The following is a 16625-nucleotide window of genomic DNA, read 5'->3' as shown; positions in this document are numbered from 1 at the left end:
CACAATGCCAGCAACAACTCTTTATCAAGGGTTATTTCTAAACTGAAGTTGTTTTAAGACAAGCAAACAAAGGTAAGACACATTTCAGACATGTCGTTTGAAATAGTAGGTAACAGGGATACCTGGTTAAAGACAGTACAATTTCAATCAAGAATGTTACCACAACTTTAGAAAGAAATAGCATTAGGATTTATTTGTTGATGCAAAAAGCACAATGGGAAACCACAGAAAGAGATGTTGAAACAAAAACAATAATGATATAACATGCTGCAAACAAACAGCTATCTGCTTCTCAACACTTGAAATGTATGTCTGTATAATCTACTGTATATCAGATTACTAATGAAATCATGTAAGATATTTAAATATTATGTAAGGTTGCCTTAAAAACACTGTCACTGTAAATTGAATTCACAATGAAGTGGAATAGTTGGCCTGCTTGTGATTCAAGGATTATAGGACAGTTGCTGTATAACTTGGATGTGCACATAGCAACAGAATGAAATAGTTTCCGTACCTGTTGGCAAGTATTATTCAATTCATACAAGTATAGGAAGTCAGTGTGTATCTAATAATCCAGTAATGTTAAACATTTATTTGTGGGCATAAGTCTTTACATAAATAGCAGGACCTGCTCTCCCATCAGAGTCTTACTCACCTATAGCAGATATGGGGAACCTGTGGTGAACTGGTACAATAATTAGTTAACCAAACATAACAAACTGTTTCAAATTATATCAAAGAATGTATAAGATACTCATAATCAAAAGTACAGAGTGCAACAATATTAGCCAAGGGAGGTGACAGGAGAAGATTGTAGGACAGAAATCTATCTTGACAGTTCCAGAGAGTTTTGACACAAACTTTTTCATCATTGTTTTATATTTCCTTAATTTATCGTAAGGTTGTTTATATGCATATTTTGCTACCATCGATTAAGTGCATACTTACTGTACAATGCACTGGTAATGTTCAACATGTGTTGAATGAGTATGAAGCTAACTACTTCAGAGACTCTTTTGGCACACTATCACCATGATGTAACCATCTTCAGAGAGGTTATTTCAGTTCATCTGTCTAAGCACTGAAGTTTGCTGTCAACAGCTGCTTATCAAAACAGTATTCAGTATTTCATCAAAACACTTTGAGCTTGTCTATTTGTATTTGATATCCTTTACTGAGTGGTTCATTTCAACCTTGTGGGAATAAGTATAATGTTGCTTTATTGCAAAACATTGCAACAGCTTTATTTCAGTATTTGCCCAGTATAGATCATACACCATAATTTGGGGGCTGTGGGTCAGAGGAGCTGTTTTATAGGACAATGCACTTCTAGACCCGAGGTCATTGAGGTCATCTCTTTATTTTCCTTTGATTGTGTATAACACACCTGAAGACAGAATCTTGTAGCAGCATCAGAATTTTGTCCCAAAGATAAAAATACTAAAGAAAAGTGTTTGCATGGACCTGAGAGATAGAGAATTGAATTTGGGAAGAAACTACAAAGGCAGGTTAATGCAAGAGAGATGCTAGGAAGATCTGCATGAGAGAAAATGTGAAGACATCATTCTATTACACTTGGTTGAGGAATAAGCTAAAGTTAAAAAAGCACATGACATAACAAAAGCAGCACATCTTTAAACTAATGTTCAGCTGCATCTCATTAGCTTTTGCCTGACATAAAAGGAAACAGCAGAGAAATTAGTAGGGAAAGTAAAAGCAAACAAACTATAGACCTGGCTATAGCTCCTGATTTCTAAGCAAAACATGTGCCGTGTAACCTGCTTATGTACCAGCTTTTGTGCCTATAGATTTATGTGTATTCTGAAAAGCACCATTTATTGTGAATTTGTTCATCAAACTAATAGTGAATTGTTTGCCTTTCTTGTTTGTTATTCAGCACTTAGATTGCACTTCAAATCACTTACATTTTACAACATGGATACAATACCACGATGGCAGCCATCTGTGAGATATGAGCTGTGTTTGATCTTGCATTATTATATTCAATATGTTGGTAGTGTGGATATGTACAATGTCTTGATATTTCCCATGATGTTTATGACATTAGTGAGATGGATTATAGGTGAATGGTGAAAATTACATCATATACATATGTTTACAGATGTTTTGTGATCATATTGCAAACTACACTTCACGTATATTATTCACCAATATTTCTTGTCCTCTGGCCTCTGCTTCTCATGTTGTTGTTTTTGAGGTAGAGTCTTTCGTAAAGGTTCAATGGACTGACCATTGCAATGAAGTTGATGACTGTTCTTTATATTTATTTGTACAATATATTTAATAATTTATTACAGAAAACGGGATGCTTAAGTGATTGTTACTGAGATGTTGATTAAAATGAACAAACTGAATGTCCCCACAAGCTTGAAAAATGATAGATGTTGTCTTTCTTTCTCAATGCAATACAAAGCTGATAAAGCAATACACCTTCTACCCTCAAGGACCATATCAACGCTAATAGAAATGTTTTGTCATTTGGTTAAATGTTATCTTGTCAAAGGTCAGGAGAGATTAAAAGCCAATTATTACAAACAGCCTTAGTGACTTTCTTTCCTTATTAAATCTAATTTAAATATTGTACTTGAAATTGCTTGTAAACTTAGCATGCTCAGGCTATCCTTGTTGTTAACATAGCATGACTACAGGGGAGACAGGACTATATAATGGAAACCATGGTCAGTAATTATGTTCTTGCATGGTGCATGGTTTAAAATAGTCTTATAGGTCCCTGAGAAAGTTATTTTCATATGAAAAAATATTGTTTGCCAGTTGCATTCAAGAGTATACCTTCCCCTGACTTTTAAAATGAATTGCATGGTGTGACGTGGAATCCATTTTCTGAATAGTAATCAGTCTCTCAACAAGAAAAAACTGACACAATAGTTTAGACTGAATGTAATTATGTATATTACTTGCATCTAAAAAGAGTGGAAGACTGGCATTTTGTTCAGTGTTTGTGGGTTTATTTACTGAGAGCAGTGATGGCCATTGTTTGTCAGAGTTTAGTCATATTAATCAACCATTCTTTAATGAGCTTTTTTCCAGCTGAAGATTTATGACATGGAGAGCTGTGAATATTTGTCCCCAGTGAGCGGATTGGTTCAAAACGTAATGGCTTTCTGCCTGAAGACTCATTTACACAATTGTGTGTCTGTTATTAGACCCTGAAGTTGCTTTTGGAGCCTGATAGTCCCATTGCTCTCAATGAACCTGGAGCTCAGATGAAGTCACTGATATCAGGTTATTGATGGGATAGTCTGTAGGCCTGAGAGAAAAACAACTCCCTCCGAAATAGAAGCACTGCATGAGCTCCTAGATTTCTCTCTCTCTCTCTCTCTCTCTCTCTGTCTCACTCCCTTTCTCTGAGTGGTTTAATAAATACCACAAAGCCCACCATGTTCTTTAAAAGTCACAAAATGAATTGGCCATGCCACAGCTAAACTCATCTTCAGGCCATAGGAGCTCTTTGCACACTGCCAATCTCCAGCTCACACACCCACAGCAGACCCATTTATCTCTGCCGGGTCTTGGGAGGCAATGACAGGCAGAAGCACTTTACAATGTTTAATTACGTGGTGATGGGATGTTATCGTAGCATTCAGTAGCAAAACAGATGGCCAGTGGACAGCAGCACTTAATTATTCCCCATCAGTTTTTAATGGGACAGATTGGTGGACACATTCACAGAAACAAGTATTAAAAAAATGAGCAAAACAGTCAGCAGTGTTAGTTGTGGAGGTTTGCTGGACATGCAGTCTTCCTTATTTCACAGTAATACCATACCTCTCACATTCTTGACAATTTTTGGATAGGAGGACAGGCCATTAGCAGAATTGACTTCCACTACATTTGTTTCTGCTTCCCCCACAGATAACAAATAGCCCTGTCCAATTCATGAACATGTCACCATTTCACTAAGCCTCAGTGCCTATGATAGACTACATGAGGATCATGCTCAATTTAACATTCATAAAGCAAATGATATTCAGAAATAGGAGTCGCAGGCATGACTAACAGTCTAAATATATTAACTTAATTTAAATTCATGGTATTGGTAAAAGATCTTCAATTCATTTACCTTATCAATTAAATATTTTGAAGACGGCCTGGTATGCTCCATCTTTAATAGAAATGTAATGGTGGAAACATTTCTGCAAAACTCTAGATTTATCCAGGGGACCTTTGGCAGAAAAAGTGCCTGATTGAATTACATCCTTTTGCCCTTTTCGTGTCCTTGCAACAAAACAGAAAAAAGACGAAGAGGCCATGAAACAGCAGGTAATTATAGGCCATATGGAAGCCACACCAGGTAAAGTGCTTAGCTGTGTCATTTTAATAAGCTTTGCATTTGACAGCCTTCTGTAGATTGAGAAAGGGTCGCTTTAATGTCTAGAAAAAGAGAGTATGGAAATCCCTGCATGACGAGTCAGAACACAGACAGAGCTTTAGTATCTGGACCAGCAAGATTTGAGTTTCTAATAGAACATTCTAGAATCAGGCAGCATATCATATCAAGAATTAAAAATACTTCAGATGAACAAGGCAAAATTCCCAAATTACCGATGATAGAGAAATAGAGGTAGGTATGCACATAGTATGCAGTAAATGGAATTGCATTTTTTAATTACACTGCATGACCAGCTGTGAAAACTCACTGACAAATGTATCTTTTTATTCCACCAAATACTAGAGTAATAATTTCATCCATACCATTCATCAAAGGTGTTTTGATTGATGGATTGATTATATTAACAGGCAGCAACACTACAGTTAGGTCCGGACAACTACAAAAAAAAAAATTCAACTGAGGTACACACTACACATGATCTTGAAAACATGAAGAGACACCCATCTTTGAAGTCCGCCATCTTTGATTGTGTTCTATTTATACAGTCACTGCCGAGAGAGAGATGAATGTACAGTATACTGTAAGGGCAGAGGAAGAATAAGATCAAATCCCAACTTTTCACAAGTGCATTATTATTACTTGTTTTAATATGAAATGCCCAACGTCAGGAGATACACACATTACGTATATCTGCCTGACGGAGAAAGTGTGATAGCTTTATTTCAAAGGATGGTTTTTATCTTTACAAACCATACTTTGTTCCTGGCAGTCTTTTGTATGAGGACAGATCAATAATGCATTTCTGCCCTTTCCATTTGATTGGAACTGCAAGCAGTTTCATGACACCTTTCAAATATCTAAATGCCATTAGGATTTTATTATTTCTGCTTTCTCATGGTGAAGATTACACAGCTTGGAGCTTTTTAATGTCCTTTTTCCCACCCCACAGATGGATGCTGACATCCACACGTTAATAAATCTCTCAAACTGAATGAGGTACTACCCTGCGAGATGCTGGTCTCCTCCACCCAGCAAGCACTTTCCTTTATAATTTGTGACAGAAAATCATGTAATTTGGCATTTAATGGTGATTTGACTTTTACTGGCTGTATGCTGACGCTTGATTAAAATATATAACTTGTAATATGAATACTTAACATGTAATGTTATGATGGAGATTTTCACCACAGAGTGACCATTTCAAAAGTCTTCTTTAAGAATACGCAAATGACACATGGGGAGATAGTGATTAGTCCTTTATTTGCCAACAAGGACAGAATACAGAGTTGTAGTCAGAAGTTAAACATAAGCAAAATACTAACCCGAAATAATGTCTTAATGTTCGGCCCAGGTCTAAACTTATAAATTAAATACGTTTTGGTCAGTTCCTCAACTTAAGTGAGAAGCTCTCAGTGAGTGGGAAGCATTTAAACAGATGCAGCCCCAATGGGAAAAGGCTTACAGCACATTAAGGTATAAACAATGTGTTACTGGGGGGAAATCCTCTGACCACACAACAATGGCAATGATTAGATCACAGCAAAGCAATCAGAAGACCGTCAGGCTCTGAAGCAGCAAAGGCAGGAGGAGACGTTACACTAAATACTTGCTTTGTGTAATGTTTGACAACAACCAGCTAGTCTGTGAGAAGAAACTGACAGTTTGATAGATGACTCTATTGTATGTTACGTTACCCTAATAGAGCTTTCAAAGCATTTCCAAATAATTGCCGTGGGAGAAAATAATCCCTATCCCACTTTTAACTCTGTCCGCTCTCCTCCTCCACTCTGTTTTCAGCTTATGGACCACACAGAAAAGGACACAGGAGGGGGGGGTCGGGTTGGGTTTGTTTACATCGGTTTAGTGTGTGTGCAGACCCTGTGTCAGGAAAACTCAGGAATACCTTTACCATTTTCATTAGTTTGTGTTTAGTCCACAAACCACATATAGCAGGAGTGCCTTCAGTCTGCTGCCTTTGGTTGCAAAGTCCCAAGCAGGGTGCGGAGGGGAAGAAGTGCCGGCCTTTTACATGAACATGTCATCATATCCAGGTGGAGGCATGTGATCTGGGTCTGGGCTGAAATATAATAAATAATTTATTTACAGGACATTAACAGATACTTTTAATATGAAACTACAAAACTAATTGTGCAATATCTGTAAAAACCTTCCACTGATTTTACAAGTGGTGTGGATGACCAGTGTGTGAACCAGTGGAGACATTCTCACCCAGGTCTGCGTCTTCCAACGGGGCCAAACGGGTCGAAGCGTGCTCCAGGGGGCACGGCACCTGGGGGCAACACGCCATGTGAGGGGTCAAACCCTGGGCGGGGAAACCCAGCCCGCAGCGGGTCCACTATCATCCCTCCAGCTCGTCCCCTACAGAACACATGACCCATATTGTCCATTTCAAAATCAAATTAATACACAAAATGTCAATGTTTCTATTACAGTTAATGTGTGGGAATACAACACATACAAATATTTGTACCTTCATACTATTAGACCAATGTACACAGCTAACAGGTAGCCAAAAACAACCAATACCAGTTATGCAGATTTAAACATATATAAGACAAACTTACTGCTGAGATAGTTGTTGTTACCCAAACTTACCCAAATGGGTCAAGACCTGCTCCTCCTGCAGCAAATGGAGCCAATGGGTCTGACCTAAGAGATGACACACATTACCATATTACATAACCGCATAACACATTTAATGTCCTTCACCCAGTTGCATGACTGAGTGCAGCAATTATTGTGGGGTTATGGTGCGAGTACTGATGTATTAAATCACTACTGTAGAGGGAAAAACTTAACAAGCATCAAGACGTTAAGTAGTGGTATCAACTCATGTAGATTGGAGAAGCAGTGAGAACAATGTAGCTAGGAGGTTGCCATCTATGAGGTCGTTTCTATCTTTTAATCTTTAGCATGGTGCTGCAAGCCTCAAGCTGCAAGCTCAGTTTTTGCTATGCTATTTGTCTGGAGCCCCTCCATCGAACACGGCAGATTTTCTACCAGATCAGCAAAGTTATGTGGAGTGGCTCAGGTGATGACAAAAGAGGACATGTCGTGATTTGAGAAACAGGTGCAAGAGTGGCTGAGCTCGAGGAAGGTAGCAGAGCAGGGCCGCAGCCATTGGGGCTGTTTACCCAGACAGTCTGGTGGAAGAACTCAGTAAAATGAGCGGAAAGTCACACCAGAGGCCTTTCCGCAGGGAAAACAAGATGCTGTGGCTCTTCTCCGTATTGGGCTCAGCAAGTTTGATTAACCAGCTGGCTCCCCTCAGCCTGATCCTGCCAGCTGAAATCCCACAAGCTCAGTGTTTGCTACAAGATATTATGAACAGCCAGGAGCGGATCCAAACACTGTCACTGCAATTCTGTTCTATGTCCCTAAACAAAGCCACGTAACAAGCAAATCCATGTTAGTGGGATTTTAGATAATAATAAACACAGTGGATTTTGTGGGAGGGCAGATTTATTTATGGGACCCAAAGGCAAACAATGATATATTAATACCACTGTAACTGATTAAGATGATCTTTACATAACTATGTTTTTCTTGAACAATATGCAAACATGCAAGCCTACAACTTGTCTAAATAATAGGCCATCCCACAGTTTGCGTTAGCACCCATAGCACATTTACTAATGCCACTGTTAATATAACAATCCATTAAAGGTAAGGAAGATGACAACAACACCACAATATACACACTGACAGTGACTGCTACACAAAGTCGAAGCGATTTCCGTACTCACAAATAACACAGCCTACAAGCTAAATAAATTCTTCCAAATTCCCTGGATAGGTGGTGCTGGCAGGAGTCCTGTTATGTGGCTTAACACAGGGGTTCCCAACCTTTTCGACTCCGAGGCCCAACTTTTCGTATTTGTAACAGGTCGGGGCCCAACAGACACCCCGCTTATTTTAGTGAATCTATATTCCATTAGGCTAATTGAATCTATAATCCAATCATTCTAATTAATAAGCGATTGCTATGTGTGAGAAAAAGCAACATCAGCAACTGCCACAGGTTGAAGCCTTTAAATAAATAAAAGAAAATCTAACTCTAGATATTGCATCAAAATTGTATTGTGCTCCAGAAAACAGCAAAAATATACACAGAGAACTTAATTGCAGTAGGCCTAGGCATATTTGTGCACAGCAAACAAGCAAGGAAATCAAACCAGAAAAGACCCAAAAGATAGCATGCACCCAAAACAAGTGATGGAACATGCAAACAAGATCACTCGGCTAGGCCTAATTAAAATAGGTGATGCTTCAGACATGCAAACAAATAGGTTCAAATAGGTCAATATAATGATCAGAATAATTTAAATAATGAATTAAATCTGTGGCTGCAATCTATTATCAACATAAATAGCACCAATCATTCCTGGGCAGTCGTTGGTAGCTGTCCACAGAAAAGCGTAACCACTCCAATGATTATACACAAAAACAGCACTAATGCAACTTTACTGACGTCTGTCGAATCTTATACATTAACGAGTAATCACTTCAGACAGCGTGTATTTTAGACACTGTTGTTTAATGGTATTTTTTTTGTGCTCTCTCGCCGTCAAGCAAGGAATACAGGCTATGCGAAACACAATGCTGCCACTCGATGGTAAATCGTAACAATTATCCCCTGAAGCAATTTGGGAACACCTCAGTCAGCCCACCGTATTCAACTATGTTGAAGAGCCGACAGTCACTACCAACCCAAACTGATACAGCGTTGGTAACCTTTTCACGGACTGGTCTAGTTATTTACCTAGAAACGTCGTGGAGTGTGGGTTGGCAATCATCTAACCTGGGGCTGCTTTCTGTCGGGTGCTTTGCATTAAGGTGATAACTTAAAGACAAGTTGCTTCTGTGACAGCTGAATTCAGCTTGACAAATGCTACACACAACATTACATTTGTCGATTGTTCCGTCATTTTGCCTCTTAAATAGAAACTTTCCGGCAAACAATCCCTCAGCTCTCCATCTTTCAATACCGTCTCGGTTGCTCCTGCCTAACTGACTGTAGGCACGCGCTCGTTTCGTGTCAGTGGTCAACGCACACCGGAAGTAAACAAAGTTGCGTTAACTGCATTAAAATATTTGTATCACATTAATCTCGGTCACAATAATATCATTGATGTACGCGTTAACTTTGACGTCTTAATTAATATTGTTCTCAATTTAAAATCAGTTACTCGCTCCGCGGCCCACCAATGGGGAAAAAAAATTTTGAAACATTTTCACGGCCCAATGGATAGTGGAAACCCTGGCATAACAAACATTGAAACTAATTACAATTGATTATATAATATAATATAAAGACAATTAAACAACAAACCACAAGAGGTTTGCTGTTCAACAATGGTTTTAGGAGAGCCACCCCTCATCTGTACCACTTTTGTGGCTCAATCAGAGCATTCACTTGTTTTATTTCCTGAGCGAGAGAGAGAAAGAGGGGGATGACCGCACCAGAGGCAATAAAAAGCTGACATCATAATAAATGTGATGGGGTCACCGCCAACAGGGGAGGCATTGAGACGGCCGGCGGGAGACAGTATCCACTGCCTGGCCCGGAGCCTCATCCTCTGGAGGGCAGAAGCCAGTGCCTCAGAATAGACATAGACTGCTGCAACACCAGCACCGGCGCTGTAAAATATTGAATACATCGGAGGATTGCAGCCAAACTGATGCCAGACAGTGATGTCCTCACACGTTCTGAGCACCATTAGCAATCAGGCAGGGGGGTCCTCTAGGCTTCTCCTTAAATGGTTAATGTCAGGAGGAAATATGACGGTGCAAAATTATTATCTTACCCCTGACAACACCGTCTCTGTGATACTTGCTACTTTAACGATCGTCCAGCCTTGATATTGGTTTGGACATCAAAATAGAGAGAGGCAGGACATACCAGGCCAAAACAACAAGGGGGGCTGTGAAATTTATACAGGGATCTATATTCTTGTCTGATCTAAAATGAGGCAAGCACTCCTGTATGCTCTCAAGCACAGTGTGAAACACCACACATAAATTGTTCTCAGCTCTGAAGTGCGACACTAGGGAATGAGATATGTTGCACATCTTAAATTAGAAGCTAGGGATGAGTCACTATGCAAAAGAACAGACTAACCTCATGTTTCAGTAACATGAGAAAGACGGGGAGAAATCTTTCAATTTCGTCTAATGGTGAGCAACCTCACCAGTAAGTGTCATTTTTAACTGATAATTCCACTGAACAAATACCCCATGTACACAGTCATGACATATAATGTCGTATTACAATAGAAATGTGTAGACAGAATGGGCCTCATTCTCGAAAGCAGTTGGGAAGAATTGAAGAAGGACTTTCTTCTGAACTCCACTTCGGTGGATTTAGGAAAACATTTGCCATTTTCGATAGTTTTCTCATCTGAAATTTCTTCTGAACTTCAGAGGACTTTCAGAACGCAAAATAGCAGTCGTAAGTTTGCCAGAGTCTTCTCAAATGTGATTCCTCAAATTACCACAAGATGGCCCACACTGTCCGTGTTAAAAGGGTTAACGGCTGAATTTGTGAGAAACCGTTGGTGATTGCGTTCACGTCAACTCTACAGACATCCTCGGATTAAAATAATTATAATAATAATAATAAATACGAGAATATTTGTATCATTAATAATTACGTTTCACATTTATAGTCCTGATTCTACGAGGCATTGTGATGTCATTAAATAAATGGACTACACCAGGATGCTAATCAAGACTATTCTCATTTGTAGATCCACGTTAGTGGAATTAACTGCCTAGCTAGCACTACCATAGCAGGCGCGTCCCTCTCTACCTTTAAGAAGCTTTTGAAGACCCAACTCTTCAGAGAGCACCTCCCTTCCTAACCAACACTTCGATTAGTGCTTGACTTGCACTTACAGCAGTTGCAATCCTGCACTTCTTTTTTCTTTTCTACCTTGTTTTTCTATTTCTTATGTAAGGTAGTATTTATTGTTACACTAGGTCTCTATTGCTCGTACCTCCCTTGTACGTCGCTTTGGACAAATGCGTCTGCTAAATGACTGAATGTGAATGCAAATGTAAATGTAACGAACACTGCAAATGTGAATTGAAAAAAAAAAAAAGTGAATAAATAAATAAGCGCTAAACCCAATCGCGTTAAAATAGCCATAGTGGAATAGAATGGACACATATACAACCTGCAGTACCTCCACGTCTGCACCGGTTAAATTAGATCTGCGTTTTTAACTCGCTTTCCGCTTAGACATGACTCGCCTAACAAGGTGCTTTCGTGTGGATTCGGGAGATTCCGACAGCACACGTCTCTACGTTTGCGTGCCCTAATAAGGAGCTGGCAGGGCGTGTATGTATGCAAATTCACTTTCACGAGAACGTGCATAAATTTAAGAAACTAATCCAGGGGAACACAGCTGAGAAGACTTTGGCTGCTTATAAACGCATTTACAAGCGTGCAGGAATGCGGCGGAAGTGTTTCCATTATGTTGTTTTTACGAAGTCGTGTAAGAAACATTTCAGAAGAATTTCAGAAAATGATCGAGAAGGACGCCTATTGTTTAAAATGTTAAATTATTTATATTTTTTGCTGAAGTTGACAATGGCACAGAGAAAGGCAGCCTTCCTCTGCATATGCTTACCACTGCAGCATGATTCACATTCAATTGAAAACTATTTTTAGCACTCTGCTATAGTATTATCCAAGATCACACCTGGTCATGACCCCTTACATACTCACTATCTTTTCTTCAGCTGGAAAACATTCCCCCTTTTGGATTCAAAATAAATGTTGCCATGGCATTTCACCATGGTTACAGAGCAGCAAAATACTAAATGATTGAAGGACTGCAAGATAGTACAGAGAGAGGAAGGCATATGAAGTGAGACTGCAAGCATGGTCTCAGCACTGCTTGAAGTGGTCAGTGGTCTTATTAAACCTTGCATAATGATCAGCCGTAGTGAACATTCATACAACCTGACAATGGCTTCCCTACCACATGTGGCTCAAGCCACTACGAGACAGACAAATAGCATCATATCAATGCAATAATGTTGCATACCAGGCTATTATAAACAACCATGCACCCACCCATATATTCATTAAGATGTATTTATGGAAAGATTAGAAGATTTTGTGATGATTTAGAGAGGAATCGTTGTTGCTGGGCCAACACAAAGGCCTTCTTTTTTTCTTATTGCAGTATAGTGCCATCAGTTGTGTCCAGTCTCAATTTGATAGACATCCTAGACCTTCTGACTTGACTACATTCCTCTATGTCTAAATAAATAGCCATTTTCTGTCTGAAACTGCAACATGTTCCACTTATTTAGCTGTGTGGTGCTTCTTTTTTTGCCTTGAACACAAATTAGCTCCCTCTGCTGTGAAAAAAAAAAAATGAAAATCAGTGAGTTTTGTCAAGACATCAGAAGCTCTGCAAGACCTGCTCTTGATTAAAATGCATTCACCTACTAAGTGATGCGAGATGAACGTGAATGTGACACCCTTTAAAAAATTGTACGCTGTGGAAGAACTGTAAGCTGTGCAAAAAAAACTTTTCACATCACACTCCTCCTTCAGCAGAGGTAGCCTAATTCAACCAATCATGCGGTGCAGTTTCAGGGGTCAGTGCCAGGTCACTTTCAGGGTTCACTGTCTTGGTCAAGGACTCTGAAACGAGGCCAGGCCATCAAAACCAGCAACTTTCATATTGCCCTACCTTCACTGTGTATTCGGAGTCGCCACTGCTCCCATTCACACATCTCTGTGCAGTGTTCTCATGCATGTGCAACGTCACAATGCCAGATCTAACGGATGATTTTATGCAGGGAAACTAGAAAGCCACCAGGCTAGCAGAGATAACAGTGTTACTCAAAAGGGCCTCCTCAAATAAACTGATATGTCAGTGATCAATGTGCATTAACAAACAGACATTCTTCCTTCAACGTAAGATTCACCCTATTTAAGGTGGTGAGTGCAACACTTGGATTGAGACACACTCAGACACACCTGCATCCTTCAGAGCGATGGTCCCTTAGCAGATGGCTATGATCCATTTGCTAAGTTACCAAATGCATGGCTAGTACTGCCATACAATGGACTTATCTCTTACAGAAAAATACATAATACTTTTAAATCAAGGCCAGGACAGAGGATGAGAGGAGAAATTTGTCAAGCAGAGTAAGTCATCTGAAGCATGTTTGGACCCATACAGTCACCAGTGTCAGGAAGTCTTTTTTTTTCCAGATCTGCTATGTATTAACTTGTCCTTGAATACCGTGGGACATTGTGACATGTCATAGCAATACATCAATGTGCATATATTGTGCCTTTAATCTATTGGTTGTGCCTGATAGCACCTGGATCATATCAAATTAGCTGTGGTCTTGATGGATTTAATCCCTGTGAGACAGAATGCTACAATTTTACAGACTTTGACTTCTGGATACACTTTGAATATATAACCAAATATAATGCATTGATATTTTTTCTAACAACTACAACATAATACATAATCAGAGGACATAGCACAGCGTAAAATGTGTAATTAATTACCAGTTGGGCTGTCTTGAGGAGGAGGGTGTCCTGGTGGGGATCCTTAAAGGATCATCACGCTGTGTGTCTACCAGTGGGTCCCTCTCACTCTTCTTTGCTTTCTTACTGCTCTCACCCTTGACTTGAGGAAGAAGTTTGGACTTCACCTTATTAGCCAAATCCTCTGTGTTCTTGAACACCCTGGGGAACAATAGGCATTTAAAGGATGTATCTAGACACTGTTACTGTACAAATGAGCTGTAACAATACAAAAATATTGCTAGCATCCGACAATACTTCATGAATTGGACGAACCTTTCAAAGTCGTGCAGATGCTGTGCATCAATATAATCACTGACATTGACAGTCAAGTCTGATATTTGCTCTGTGGCCGAATCCTAACCAAAGAACAGATAAAGACACTACGTTAACCTGGCCTGCCTACTAAGGAGTTGCAGCAATGCTTGTCTGAACAAGACTTACCATCACGTTAAAGATTAAGGTTGAATCCACAGTTATGGCTTTGAACAACAAGGTTGATTTGTCATCATTTGAACGATATCTCAGTGTATACAATTCCCCACTTGTGTTCCAGCCTGCAGGGAGCAACTCCGACTTCTTGTCATCATCACGCGGCTGGAGTGTAAGCAACAGAAACAAGTACAACATGATTATTGCTAGTTTGATTTATTTTAAAACGTTTATACAAAGGTACTGGCTTTCTGGGTGCGCAGTCTTCAATACGGGTAGCTGACGTTAGCCATTATTTTTACTCGACTCTATATCTCAACTAAATGCTGCGTAGGCTAATACCCAGCAGAAAGGACCGAAGCAGTTACCCAGCAAACCTTTATGCAATTTGAATACAAAGCATAAGCAAGTCAAATCCAACTGACAAGTTAAATGTAAACTTGAATGTCAACAGACTGTAACAAATAGTCAGGTTGATTGTAACAACACATCTGGCTAACTCGCATTATTCCTAACTAACGAAAGACACCTCATTACACTAACACAGTTTATAGCATTCTTACCTCATCTCCAGTACCAAGGCATTTGTACCCATTTTTTACAGCTTCCCAGTGAACGAAACACACAACTACATCTTGAGGACGTGCTATAGCGCTAGAGACGCAACTGAACAACACTTCTAACCCAGCCATATTGTATTGCGTTGCTGTCAATTTTAGGAAAACGAAAGAGTGTTGTTTTCAAACGTCATCATGATTTTGATACAGTACGTTGCAAAATAATCCCGTGTGGACAAATTGGCTAGGGTAAAACGTTCCGACTGAACTGCTATACGTATCTAAACAAAATTAGATTAATTGGCGATGTGTTCTAATTACAATAAACCCATATCATACATTTCCTTTACCCATAAGTTTGTCATTATGGTTCGTGAGTCAGTCAAACATCAAAACATACGCAGAAAATCTCTCTAATAAAATGAATGCGTGGTTAAATGCAAGTTGTCATTTTAGGCTAAACCATCGATAAACTGCAGGTGGCAGTGTTGAATAACTTGATTATCGTTTATTTCATGAACTGGAATATCCCATGTCAGCACATGACTCTTTGCATTTCAGGATTATTTGGGCTATATTTAGACCCTATAGGACTAGCTTTTAAAAATGCTTAAATCTTATCGATTCTGAAAACGCCTATGATGCTTCTCAAATAATAGAAATGTCAAAAAAAAAAAAGGTCTACGTGATTTACTGTGTTTTAGAAGCTTCTATTCTCTTACTCGTACTCTCTTTTATTTGGTTTAACACTGTGAGCATACTTAATTCCTGTGTCACAAAAGTCCTCAAATAAAGATAAACACCAATTCACTTATCATTCAAGCATGCAAACTGTGACATTGTGATATAGCATTCTTCAGGGCATGGACAATCTAGAAGGCGTAAACTCAATACCCCCAATCCCATACACACAAACACACTGTGCTGAGAATGCAGCCTGCAGAAAAAAAATTGCATGTATATATACACACACACACACACACACACACACACACACACACACACACACACACACACACACACACACACACACACACACACACACACTCACACACACACACACACACACACTCACACACACACACACACACGCACACACGCACACACACACAAACATAAACTACCCATTTGAATAGTTCTTAAAGCCCCTGCAAGGGGTATTGTCCTCAGTGTCACCAGCCCCCAGTACCCACCAAGATTTGCCCTGGGTTTATGCCAAACACACACACACACAAAAAACATCTTAGATCTTGTACTAGAGGTTCAATCCCATTATACAGCATAACAGCAGGTACACCTCTTTGCATTATCACTTTAATGTGAAATTATTTAAAATTGTGTCACCTTATACTAATTGCATTACTTCTAAGTTGACTGTAGGGTTTACTATATTAATAATACACCCCCACACTAGGAACTTGCTGCAACCAAAGTCAGTCCTTTTGGATTCAAATCTTAAAAATGTTCAGTACTTTTTATGTCTGCCTTTTTTTGGGTGGCGATCTTAATCCTCCTCGGCATAGAGGATACCAGTGTTGCACTGGAAAGATGTTCTGCCATTCTTCAAAGGCATATTTTCTCAGCTGGTCTTCGCTGGAAAGGTTGTGCTGGTTTACCTTTCTCTTTAAAATACCCCAAAGGTGTTCTGTTGGATTCAAGTCAGGCACCATACTTG

The 16625-nt window shown here is 39.4% G+C and overlaps 1 protein-coding gene across 1 annotated transcript; it reads right to left on the bottom strand.

Annotated features, from left to right (window-relative positions):
- Positions 1-5616: 5616 nt before the first annotated feature.
- Positions 5617-15148, bottom strand: psmf1 (proteasome inhibitor subunit 1). The gene is made up of 7 exons (XM_080846784.1): positions 14957-15148; positions 14406-14558; positions 14238-14320; positions 13944-14123; positions 6992-7045; positions 6605-6754; positions 5617-6452 (listed from the first exon to the last, which is right to left on the bottom strand). The coding sequence occupies exons 1-7, from the start codon at positions 15083-15085 to the stop codon at positions 6401-6403; spliced, it is 801 nt and encodes a 266-aa protein (XP_080702910.1). The 5' UTR covers positions 15086-15148; the 3' UTR covers positions 5617-6400.
- Between the last annotated feature and the right edge of the window lie 1477 nt (positions 15149-16625).

The sequence above is a fragment of the Sprattus sprattus genome, assembly GCF_963457725.1.
Source record: "Sprattus sprattus genome assembly, chromosome: 10".
In the NCBI taxonomy this organism is placed as follows: Eukaryota; Metazoa; Chordata; class Actinopteri; order Clupeiformes; family Clupeidae; genus Sprattus; species Sprattus sprattus.
This window is presented reverse-complemented; position numbering and strand designations above follow the sequence as displayed.

Bases quoted from the DNA above. Each gene is read 5' to 3' on its own strand.
- psmf1 (XM_080846784.1), bottom strand. From the start codon at position 15,085: ATGGCTGGGTTAGAAGTGTTGTTCAGTTGCGTCTCTAGCGCTATAGCA. The intron at 14,124-14,237 runs GTTCGTCCAATT...ATTGTTCCCCAG, and splicing joins CATCTGCACGACTTTGAAAG to GGTGTTCAAGAACACAGAGG. The intron at 6,453-6,604 runs GTGAGAATGTCT...ATTATATTTCAG, and splicing joins GTTGGAAGACGCAGACCTGG to CCCAGACCCAGATCACATGC.